The sequence below is a fragment of the Sorex fumeus genome, unplaced genomic scaffold (assembly GCF_029834395.1).
Source record: "Sorex fumeus unplaced genomic scaffold, SorFum_2.1 ptg000058l, whole genome shotgun sequence".
In the NCBI taxonomy this organism is placed as follows: domain Eukaryota; kingdom Metazoa; phylum Chordata; class Mammalia; order Eulipotyphla; family Soricidae; genus Sorex; species Sorex fumeus.
The window spans coordinates 14,033,062-14,045,693 of record NW_026606115.1 but is presented as its reverse complement, the minus strand read 5'-3'; the positions used below and the strand labels follow the sequence as shown (position 1 = coordinate 14,045,693).

Below are 12,632 nucleotides of genomic sequence, written 5' to 3'. Positions count from 1 at the left end.
AATGGCCATGAACTCCACCTTAATTTTTTTATTCATTTTTTTCTTTTTATATATATTTATTGAATCACTGTGGGAAAAGTTACTAAGCTTTCAGGTTTAAGTCTCAGTCATACAATGATCAAACACCTTTCCCTTCACCAGTACTCATTCTTCACCACCAAGAACCCCAGTATACCCCCCTCCAACCCCTCCAAATACCTGTGAGGCAGATGATTTCTACTTAACTCTTCTCTACATTGATTACACTCATTATTTCGACAAAAGATGCACCATTATTGTTTAGAATTTCCTGCCAAATAATCAGAATTTCTGAAAAGGCATTGTGAAATATTTTGTTTTCTATAGCTCGTTATGAGAATCATATAATGTCACATGGCCACGATTTTGGATTTATGCAAAGAGCCAGATAATTACGAGATTGGTTTCTGTGTTTATGGTGTTATGGCTGTGCCGGAGAACCGCTCGTGGGGGACAACTCGTGACCGCGATAGGGCATGAAGGACATGCTGGTACCGCCCCCCTTCCCATGAGACTGCAATTGCCCCGTCACCACCGGCTCGTACCTGGCTTTCCTATAAGCTCTGAGGCGGTGGCCACCTTGCTGCCAGAGGGGGAAAAGGCGGAAGGGAGCAACACCTTTTCCCTCCTGGGGTGGCATGGCACCATAGTATAACACATGGTCCATTCACTTTTCTGTTGCAAGCTGCTGGATTCTGGATTCAGTCCTTTTGCCTCTGGAGCCATGAGCATTCCAGAGAGCCGCTTGTGGGGGGCAACTCATGACCTCGGTAGGGAGTAAAGGACGAGCCGGTACCGTCCCCCTTCCCATGAGACTGCAGTTGCCCCTTCACTGTCGGTTCATACCTGGCTTTCCAATAAGCTCTGAGGTGGCGGCTACCTTGCTGCCAGGGGGGGAAAAGGCAGAAGGGAGCAACACCCTTTCCCTGCCAGGGAGGCATGGCACTGTAATTTAACGCATGGTCCATTCACTTTTCTGCCACAAGCTGCGGGGCTCTGGATTAAGTCCTTTTGCCTCTGGAGCCATGGCCATACCAGAGAGCCGCTTGTGGGGGGCAACTCATGACCTCGGTAGGGCGTGAAGGACGTGCCGGTACCGCCCTCCTTCCCATGAGATTTCAGTTGCCCCATCACCACTGGCTTATACCTGGCTTTCCAATATGCTCTGAAGTGTCAGCCACCTTGCTGCCTGAGGGGGGGGGGGGAAGGCGGAAGGGAGCAACACCCCTTCCATCCTGGGGAGGCATGGCACCGTAGTTTAATGCATGGTCCATTCACTTTTCTGCCGCAAGCTTCAGGGCTCTGGATTAAGTCCTTTTGCCTCGGAACCATGGCCGTGCCAGAGAGCCGCTTGTGGGGGGCAACTCGTGACCTCGGTAGGGCTCGAAGGATGAGCCGGTACCGCCCCCCTTCCCATGAGACTGTAGTTGCCCCATCACCGCCAGCTCATACCTGGCTTTCCAATAAGCTCTGAGCCAGCGGCCACCTTGTATGCAGTCCAGATGTATTTCTGTCAAAAGCCGCTGGGTTTCAAGATTTGTTTTTGAGTCTCTGGTATCATGGCTATTAATCAGCTTGATCAGGAGCCAGAGAGGCCATTTGTAGGTGGCTACTCGGGGTCTCGTTGGGATTGAGAGAAAGAGTCGGCTCCACCCCCATGTGGTGAAGCTCATGTGTCTCATCACTGCAGGCCCAAACCTGACTGTCCTGTGGCCTCTGGAGGATGGTGGTCTCTAGACTGCCCAAGGGAACAGGCCAAAGCACGACCTATTCCCACCTGGAGTGGCCCGGTCCCAGTAACATACTGCAGGAAATGGACGCATTTCTGCCAAAAGCCATTGGGTTCCAAGATTCGTTTCTGAGTCTCTGGGATCATGGCCATTAAGCAGTTTGATTAGGAACCAGTGAGGCCATGCCTCCAATTATATAGCTGAGCCGGAGGTGGTTTGTGGGTGTGTCTCCCACATACCTAACTTTTGGCCGTTTACTTTCTTGGTAAACTTTGCTCCAAGTTTTTGGGGTCTGGCCAAAGGCACAGCAGCAATTTTGGGGTATCTGAAAGTCTGACATTGCCATCAGGCTGCTGATGCACTCACCTCACAGGTACAGATTGACCTGCTGGCGGCACCATACCCCCTCATACACAATTTTTGCAGAAGGATATAACAGTATAAATTGTGTTCTGCACCTTATTTTATTTACATAATATATATTGGTAATCTCTCCACTTTAGTATTTTTGATTTAATATATCTATAGTAAGAATTGCACCTATACCTCAAATTTGGTGTGTTTAATCAAGTCTTTCTTGATACACATTTAGACTGTCTCCATTTATTCTACTTTTTTTGCTCACACCAGTTGTGCTCTGAACTTGTTTCTGGGTCTATGCTCAGGGATCACTTTTGATGGTGCAAGGGATCAAACCAGAATTCATCACAGGCAAAGCAAGCATTTTCACCCCTGTACTATATCTCCAGTCCCTATCTGTTCTACTCATATGAGATTATTGGAGCCATGAGCCTCTGTGAACACTATTTGTTAAAAATTGTGATAAGTAACTCTTAGTGTGCAAGAAACATCTTTGTTTATCCTGTGCACTTTTTAAAGTCCTTTAATGTGATAGAATCTTAAGTGGATCACCTACCTCGATTTTAAAAGAATATTTATATTTTGTTGATTGCTTAAAAATACAAAGGAACAACAGATGGTATTACTGTATGTAGAGAAATGTTTACTCATGTTTTAATCTTATATTAGCACTAAGAATTATGATATGGTGAAATGTTGTAGTGTTGTAAATGAGAATCCAGCTTGCTAACTTTCCTTTTTCAAACTGTATGAATGAGTATCAAACGCTTAAGGAGAGGGTTTATCTACACATATTCCAAGTACTTCTCACTGTAGTATGGTCTGACCTAACTTAAAATCACACAGCAGTTCCTCACCTGAAGTTAGGGTTAGTGAATTGTCTGCCACACAGAGGACAAAATATGAAAAACTACCAATTTTTTATGTAGGGAGAGGAAGGCTCTTAAAGGCTGAAGTTATAATTTTCTTTCTTTCATTTTGGTTCATGTCCTTGCCCCAACCATAGCACAGCGGGTAGGGCGTTTGCCTTGCACTTGGACAACCTGGCCTACCCAGGTTCGATTCCTCCGCTCCTCTCGGAGAGCCCGGCAAGCTACCGAGAGTATCTCCACCATGGGGAAAAGCCTGACAAGCTCCCCATGATGTATTCGTTATGCCAAACACAGTAAAAACTGTCACAATGGAGACGTTACTGGGCCCGCTCGAGCAAATCAATGAACAACAGGAGGACAGTGACAGTGACAGTCCTTTCCCCAGTGCACTCAATTATCCAGTGGACTTACAGGTTGGTAATGATGCTATTTCAATTTCTGAGGAAAAGGAAGAAAATGGTGTTAGATGCGGGTCCTTTTATAGATTTTCTGGGATAACAGCCATGAGGAGAGGAAAACTTGACCTAGTGTTATGCAGTGTTGAATTATTTGAACTATTCACACTTACTGCTTCTCTGTTGGCAGGCTGCCGGAAGATATCACCATCAGAATGTTCCCATGACAATTCTCCATCCCCTGTTTGTTCAAAAGAAACAACAAAAGAATCATACATACATAGAAGGGAAAAATATAACCCTTGTGACCCAGAAGCATTTTTGGTTCTATGATCTCAAAGTTGTCCAGACATTTTAGCTGTTGTGGCAATTCCTTAAAAAAACAACACTTAAAGACTTCTCTCTGGGTGTGCCTCATTTCTCAAAACAACTATGAAGAAAGTTGCCACTTTCCAAAATAGATCACCAAGGACCTGTCTTACAGATTTTGGGAAATAAAAAGAAAAATAAACACTTTCCACCTTAATAGAAAACATCATCATCATTTTGCTTATGTTATGGCAGTAACAGTTTTTTACAGGTCTCATTTAACTTGTATTCAACCTACCCTAAAAATCAGTTTTAAAAATATGGTCTGTTGTAGTTTGTCAATTTCATCACTACTTTTTAAAGAAGTTACCAGCCTGGTTTGAAATTTAGAGTAAGACTTTCAAATGTCCAAAATGCTATTTTTTCTTGAAGCACCTTTCTCCAGGTGTGTATACTTTCTCAACAGAAAATTCCTATCATGGAAAAAACAGATACACATATTTCTCTGCTGATAAAAGGAAAAAATTCAAGAAAAAAATACTTAACTTACTGCTTATATTATCTATACCAAGTATACAGATAGGAAAAGCTTGGTGTAAGAGATGTTTCATCACTCTAAAGGAGTACCACTTATGTTTATTTTTTTATATATACTTGAGAATAAACCCATTATTAATTCAACTAGATTAATTCATGGGATAACAAAAAAGATGTATAAGTACTAAATATTTTATTCTTCATCTCCCAGAATTTCAAAGTCTAAATAGTAACATGTTACTTGTTCAAGCTTGTGGTAATACTATTTGAGAAAATTAAGTTATAACATTGGATTTTAAGGGCCTAATAAAGACCTCAAAATTAGAGTGAAGGCAATTATATAATCAGATAGTGATATATAACACTATAGTTTTAGTTTTTACTAATTCAAATGTATCTTATGGGGAAAATTATGAATTCTGAAGGTTTAACTGGTTGCTATGTTAATTTTCCATAAGCACTAATTGTATAATTATACTATTTCAGAAGTTTCTGCACCTCAAAAGAAACAGTGGCCAAAATACAAAGACAGTCTACAGAATGGGAAAGGATATTCGCCGAATACACATCCGACAAGGGCTTGATATCAAGGATATACAAGGTACTGGTTGAACTCCACAAGAAGAAAACATCCAACCCCATCAAAAAATGGGGTGATGAAATGAACAGAAACTTTCTCAAAGAAGAAATCCGAATGGCTAAAAGGCACATGAGAAAATGCTCTACATCCTTAATCATCAGGGAGATGCAGATCAAAACAACAATGAGGTATCATTTCACACCACAGAGACTGGCCCACATCCAAAAGAACAAAAGCAACCGATGCTGGTGCGGATGTGGCGAGAAAGGGACCCTTCTTCACTGCTGGTGGGAATGTTGACTGATTCAGCCCTTTTGGAAAACAGTATGGAAGATTCTCAAAAAATTAGAAATTGAGCTCAATTTGACCCAGAAGTACCACTCCTGGGAATATATCCCAGAGAGGCAAAAAAGTATAGTCGAAGTGACATCTGCACTTGTTTGTTCATTGCAGCACTCTTTACAATAGAAAGAATCTGGAGAAAACCTGAGTGCTGGAGAACAGATGACTGGTTAAAGAAACTTTGGTACATTTACACAATGGAGTACTATGTAGCTTGAAAAGATGAAGTCATGAAATTTACAAACAAGTGGTACTACATGGAAAGTATCATGTTAAGTGAAAAGAGTCAGAAAGAGAGGGATAGACATAGAATGATTGCATTCATCTGGGGAACATAAAGTAACAAAATAGGAGACTAACACCCAAGAGCGTCTGAGATTACTACCAGGAATTTTACTCCATGGTTTGGAGGCCAGCCACACATGCTAGGGGAAAAGGGAGCTCAGATAAAGAAGGGAGCACCAAATAAAGGGTGTTGGGAGGATCCTCCCAGGATGGGAGAAGCATGCTGAGAGTAGACTATAGACCTAACATGATTGTCACTCAATGCCTCTTTTGCAAACAACACCCAAAAGGAAAGAGAGAACAAAAGGTAATGTTCTGCCACAGAGTCAGGGTGGGGCGGGGTGATAGGGGGTGGGAGGGATACTGGGATCAGTGGTGGTGGAAAATGTGCACTGGTGGAGGGGTGGGTACTTGATCAATTTATAACTGAAACCCAAGCACAAAAATTTGTAAGTCTGCAACTGTACCTCATGGTGCTTCACTAATAAAAATTAAAAAAATATATTTTGTCTCCCCACCCAGTTATATATATTTCTAGTCATATATTTTAAAATTGAACACAAAGTAGAATTAATCCATTATGTTTGTTAGAATAGAAGAGCAAAAATCAACTGAGATTTCTGTAACCGGTGAAATGAATAACAATAAACATTTTAAATGTTGATCTGATTATATAAAAAACATTAGTGAATTCCCATGTAATATTCTCTGTAATTAGCCCCCATCTCATATTTATTGAACACCTACCTACTACATAATTATGTCAAATACTATAATGGAAAACTTTTAACTTCCTTCTTTTCCATTAAACACATAGTTTTTGTTCTTGCTTCCATGTTTTATCTCTTTACTCATCTTAAATTACCTTCCTACTTCCCATATCCCAAGCTCCTTTATGCTTATAAAAGCCACTTTTCTCCTGTTCAAAGCATTCCTCAAATAATGAAAATATTTCCATTAAAGGGCTTAGAATTCTGCAGCCTTAGATATGTACCTGACTTTAAGAAAAACTTTGTCTAACTGCTCTCCTTATCAGATAGAGAAATTTAGGCTTAGAGAGGTTGAATTCCTACGTGTAACTGAGTCTCTAAAGGTAACTGTAATTCAAAGTTACAAAATGAATTAATGTATATTGAAACCCAAACTTGAGATTTATTGGTTCTCAAATAAGTATATACACTCCATAAGGCATAGTCATTATTTGTTATTTGTAGTTATACAGCATAATATATCACTGTGATTGACATATAGCAGTAACCCAATAAATAATTGTGAAATGACAAAACTGGAAGCTCTTCTATGAATACATAGTTAAATTTGTGAACACATAATTAAACCCCTTCTGTTATATATTTAAATAATTTTATTTATTTAGCATTAATGCTAATATAAATTTTGGGAAAGCATCTCTATAACTCTCTTTATATTAGCTTCACACCACCTACCACAAAAGTTCTGGTGGCATCTCATGATGAAAATTATTTTCAGGGAAACTGGGAACATTGGGGGATGGAAATGTGGAAATGTACACTGGTGAAATGTCGGATATTGGAACATTATATGACTGAAACCCAAACAGAAACATTTTTGAAATTGTGTATCTAGCTGTGATTCTATTAAAAATAATTTAAAAGGATAGTTTAAGACAATGATTGCATGTATATTTCTGTAAATTTTTGTTTAAATATTATTTTGTCACATGTTATATAAAAATACAGTGTAATTGAGGCAGAATAATACAATTTTGGGAAATGATTGCTGTGTCAATTAAAACACCATAATTTGTATCTTTTGGCACTTAGCTTAATTAAACTCTCTTAACAGTTGAAAAAAATTTAAAAAAATTGACAAGTAAGAAAGTTTAAGGAATATTAAGGGTCCATATTTGATGATTATACAGTTTTTTGAAGAGTTTAATATATATTAGCAATGTAGTCATATTAAGTTTTTTATTTGTCTTATGTTAAAACATTAATTTCTTATTACGATATTAGCTGGAGTATAAGATATATAAATATACAAAACTTTGGTATTATAAAATATTATAATCATAGACTTTGTAAATAAGATAATATTCCATAAGACTACAAGGAAATTATAAGAATATGCCTCAAAAATTATTTCCTTCTTTTACTTCTTTTTCTGGTAACTACCATTTTTCACGGATTCTGAGTTATTTTTGCTGTTTCTTGAAAATTCATTTACTTTAATAATTCACAGCACGCATATAAGTAACACATTGGGTAAGTATCTTATTTCCTGACTTATTTCACTTCGCATAATCACCTCAAATTCTATCCATTTTTTGTCCTAAAGTTCATGATTACATCTTTTTGAAAAAATAGTTTAAAAGTTTATTATAGCTAAGGATCATGTGTTTACAATAGTGTTGACATTTATGGTCTTGGTGCCGTTACCTTACCTCATCAAAGTTCCTAACAATCTCTACCTGTGCATCATCTTTTCCACCTATTCCTGTAAACCTAAAGTTTTCAGTTTGCATTTTACTTTTTTAAATTTCTAAATAGTATTCTGTTGTGCTATTATCCACTAAAATTCACTTACAAGAAGAATTTTTTCCTATGTTATTCACTGAACCTGGAATAATACGAGGTATGTAGTTAGTACCCATTCAGTATTCATTAGATTATTGAATGAATACTGAACATTAACTATAGTTTATGCTGTTAAATATTTTGGAAGACAGCCTTTTCTCCCTGAAGAGACTATAAATCCCTTGAACCATAGTCTATATCTTAGATATTTCCCATATCTAAAATTTAAACTAAAAGAGGAGGAAAGAAAGCTATCTGTGTCCTTGCCCTCAAGATATTTACAAGGTGGAAGTAAAGGATATTAATACAAAAAACAGCCTACACACAGACACAAACAGCAGCATCTTGAAATACAAATGAAATTTATGTGTTTGGGTGATATTATGGAAGGAATAGTAATACATAATCAAGGAAGTCTTCCAAAAATAACTGTTAATAACTGTTAAGAACTAATATATTGTAGAAGCTGATATTAGGGTTATAAACAAAATGTTGAAAAGAGGATATTTCAGCCAAAATAATGAGCATTTACAAAGCACTCTCCCTTCCTTCCTTCCTTCCTTCCTTCCTTCCTTCCTTCCTTCCTTCCTCCCTCCCTCCCTCCCTCCCTCCCTCCTCCCTCCCTTCTTTTCTCCCTCCCTCCCCCTTACCCCTTAAGCCCTCCATCCTCCCTGCTTTCTTTTCTCCCTCCCTCCCCCTTACCCCTTAAGCCCTCCCTCCTTCTCTCCTTTCCCCTCCCTCCCTCCCTCCCTTCCTTCCTCCCTCCCTCCTCCCTCCCTTCTTTCCTCCCTCCCTCCCCCTTACCCCTTAACCCCTCCCTCCTTCCCTCCTTTCCCCTTCCTTCCTTCCTCCCTCCCTTCCTTCCTTCCTTCCTTCCTTCCTTCCTTCCTTCCTTCCTTCCTTCCTTCCTTCCATTTTCCCTTCCCTCCTTTTTCCCTCCCTCCCTCCCTCCCCCTCCCTCCCTCCCTCCCTCCCTCCCTCCCTCCCTCCCTCCCTTCCTTCCTTCCTTCCTTCCTTCCTTCCTTCCTTCCTTCCTTCCTTCCTTCCTTCCTTCCTTTGTATTCAGGGATTACTGCTCACTCTGTGCTCAGATATCACTCCTAGCGGAGTATGGGGAGATCTAAACCCGGTTGGTCATAAGTAAGGCAAGTACTGTACACATTGTACTATTTCTTTGACTGTAAAATGTGATTTTCAAACTAAATCCAAGTAGCTGAAAGAGAATAAAGAATTTAAGAACAGTCATGGAATAGCTCTCTTTATCAAATGTCCTTTTAAAACATAGATTCGACACTGCTTTTGGTATGAAATGTTTACATGGCCTTCTGAGAAGTACAGATTTTGCATTTAGATACTAGGATATTAAAAGGGTTTTAAAAGAATATTTTAACTAGTTACACATTGGTCAGAATTTTGAAGCAATTCAGAATCATATATTCTCTACTAAATGAGCAGGGATGAAAGAGGGCAAACAGACTGAGGCAAGTGAGTATTAAGCATGGGAGAAGCTATTAATATCCTGTAATACACATTGAATAAATGCATTACAACCTGTGTTTGAACACACAAGCATTTTTGACAGTCAAGTAAATCTACTTTTCAAGTGTTTCACTTGTGTGTGGACATTATCAAAGCAGCATCAAGGAAGCATGTTCCTGATCACCACCCTCCTGTTAAGCATTATGTATGCATCTAAACTCTGGACCAAGTGTAGCAAGTTGTGTTTGAAAAATTTTGCTCTCTAAAAGAAGACTGCAATCAAAGTTTAACTGTGACTGTTATAGACTTAATTTGGACATTTAACTGACCTTGTATTTTAACTCAAGTCTAATTTATTTGCTACTTTATTTTCCATAAAAATCAGTTGGTTTAAATTTTATTTCTCATACTATGCTTAAATAAAACCTGTACAATTAATAGTTCTTGTCTGTTTAGAGATGTGTCATTTTAGTCTAGTGAAAGTGAGTAATTTTACTCTCAGTTTAGTATTCAGCTTACTAATGACCTTACAGAGAAAATGATCCTCTTTAGGTTCTCAAGAATAATTCCCCTAAGCATTAAATTTTGTTTAATGAAAGAGCAAAACAAAACAACACTAATGGGGATTGGGAGCTGAGATATAATGGGTGAGATGTTCTCTTCTTACATAGTTGACCTGGGTTTGGTCCAGGGACTGTATATGATTCTCTGAGCACAGACAGAAGTGATCCTTGGGCACAGAGCTAGGATTAAGTCCTGAATAACTGGGTGTGCTCCAAAGTAGAAACAAGCTATTACTTCGAATATTTATTGAAATATGCCATTTTTTCAAGTAGAAATTAGCATCACTTCTGTTGTCTTTGAATTTCTAAAGCCATTAAAGGACACTTTAAAGTGTAGCACTGTAGCACTGACCTCCTGTTGTTCATCAATTTGCTCGAACAGGCACCAGTAATGTCTCTATTGTGAGACTTGTTGTTACTATGCTTAAATAAAACCTGTACAATTAATAGTTCTTGTCTGTTTAGAGATGTATCATTTTAGTTTAGTGAAAGTGAGTAATTTTACTCTCAGTTTAGTATTCAGCTTACTAATGACCTTACAGAGAAAATGATCCTCTTTAGGTTCTCAAGAATAATTCCCCTAAGCATTAAATTTATTTAAACATTTATTTAAGCATATCGGATATGCCATAGGGAACTTGCCAGGCTCTGTCGTGCGGGTGGCATACTCTCTGTAGCTTGCTGGACCCTCTGAGAGGGATGGAGGAATCAAACTCGGGTCAGCCGTGTGCAAGGCATACGTCCTACCTTCTGTGTTATCGCTCCAGCCCAATGGCAGGTAGTAAAGATAGGCAAAGTACTGGTTCTAGATTACGGGAACAATAATGCCAAGAAAAGAGAGAAATGGAAGCAAGAAGAGATCTGGAACAGGGGGCAAGGATGAGGGGCCTTGGGCTTCTCTATGGTGTACAGGTCAAGTACCTGTGTTATATATATATATATATATATATATATATATATATATATATATATATATATAGGTACCAGCAGGGTGGAGCTTCTGGGTGTGATCCCTGGGTCGCTGGAGATTAGTGGAAGCAGGCAGAGGATCTCTGTTTCTGGGTCCCATTGAGTCTGAAGTCCAAGGTCACAAAGTTCTGCTTACCTGGTTTTGTAGGGCTTCTCTCATGCTTGAGGCTAGGCCTGAGCATCCGGAATGCGGCCTGGAGCATGGCAGCAACTAGATAGTGGAGGTAGTATTCCACTTTAAGGTGAAATATTCTATATATAACTGCTAAAGATTTCATTATTTTACCTATTCTGTTTAATTTGTGCAAAGAGATGCTTGCATTTTGCATGGATAGAAGTGATTCTATAGCTCTGCGAACAGTTTTATGGATAGCTGAAAAAGGTTAGTCTATGTATAATCTTAGATATAACAAAAATATTCAAGAACTACCTGCTTAAACTGGGTTTTGACTTTATATGAAGGCCACATACCCTTTTATTCAATTTTGTTCTAAAACAAATACCTATAGCTTTGTTATCAGAAAATGTTTGAATTGTATACTTATTTTATATGCTTATATATGAATCAAGGTAAATATTTTTCAGGTGGAAAGAAGTCATGAGTAGAAAAATCTAAGTAACTCTGATCTGAGAGACAAAATATGTAAAACAAAATGTAAGCACTGCAGCCCCTAATAACCTGGGTTTTTTTCCTATATTTTCCCGATTCTCTAGGCAAATTATCTTGAGAATGAGTTTTTTTTTTTCGGCCAAGACAGAAAACAAAATAATGATTCTAATGGAGACAAATGGAGTCCAGTTAATTTCGAGAAGTAACAAGATGTAATTTTAACCAATTTTAAAACCAAAATGAAAAACAACTCTAGTGTACTTTATGTCAACAATATTCATTTAACCTTAAAAAGCCACATGTTGTTTATTCAAACCTCACTTTTACTCTCAGTGGTACCCAATGGAGCTGTAATCGTTTGATTTTTGAGTAATAGGGGAAATGGAGAACAAGTACTTGAAAAATTGTCAAGGGCTCAGAAAAAAATTTAAATTGCTTATAAAGCTCATTGCTTCCATTAATCTCATGTAGGCTTGTTTAGATCACAGAAATAAATGTGATCCTCTCAAATGAACAAAGTGTACAGCAAACTGATGAGATATCCACAGAGATAAACCTGTGATGGCAAAACAACGCCAGCATGTGGCCATTTCTGAACAACACAAGAAATCATAAATAGGTGCTCTTAAATCCAAATTTATCTGGCACAACCCTGTCTTATGCCTCATTTTGGCAGGCATAATTATTAATATTTCTTATCTCTTTCAAAATTGTTTTAGTTTGTTTGATAAATTATATGGTCACTCAAATCATAAGGCAAATTAAAATTAAACAAATCCATGAGACAAAGAAGGTGATCTCTGTGAAAAGAAAACATGATATTTGTAGTTAGAGAGAAACAAATTGAACTTAGAAGAATCTGAGTAAATTATTAAAGGGAAATTTTACAATTTGAGGAAAATAGGAGAGTGTAGATAGCAAGGGATTTAGTAAATCTCCCTCAACTGTTTGCTATGTTCCATTGTGGGTCACTTTATTAGCCAGAAGCCAGGACCCATGTCGTACATGAAAGAAGCAGTGAAAACTGA

At 38.2% G+C, this 12,632-nt stretch overlaps 1 protein-coding gene across 3 annotated transcripts in view; it reads right to left on the bottom strand.

Annotated features, from left to right (window-relative positions):
• The window catches only part of CHRDL1 (chordin like 1), a 183,757-nt gene that overhangs the window by 35,014 nt on the left and 136,111 nt on the right, over window positions 1-12,632 (bottom strand). For all 3 annotated transcript variants that reach the window (XM_056125803.1, XM_056125804.1, XM_056125805.1), the window contains exon 7: window positions 3,549-3,616. In XM_056125803.1, the coding sequence (XP_055981778.1) occupies window positions 3,549-3,616 (68 nt within the window). The remainder of the gene's footprint in view (window positions 1-3,548; window positions 3,617-12,632) is intronic.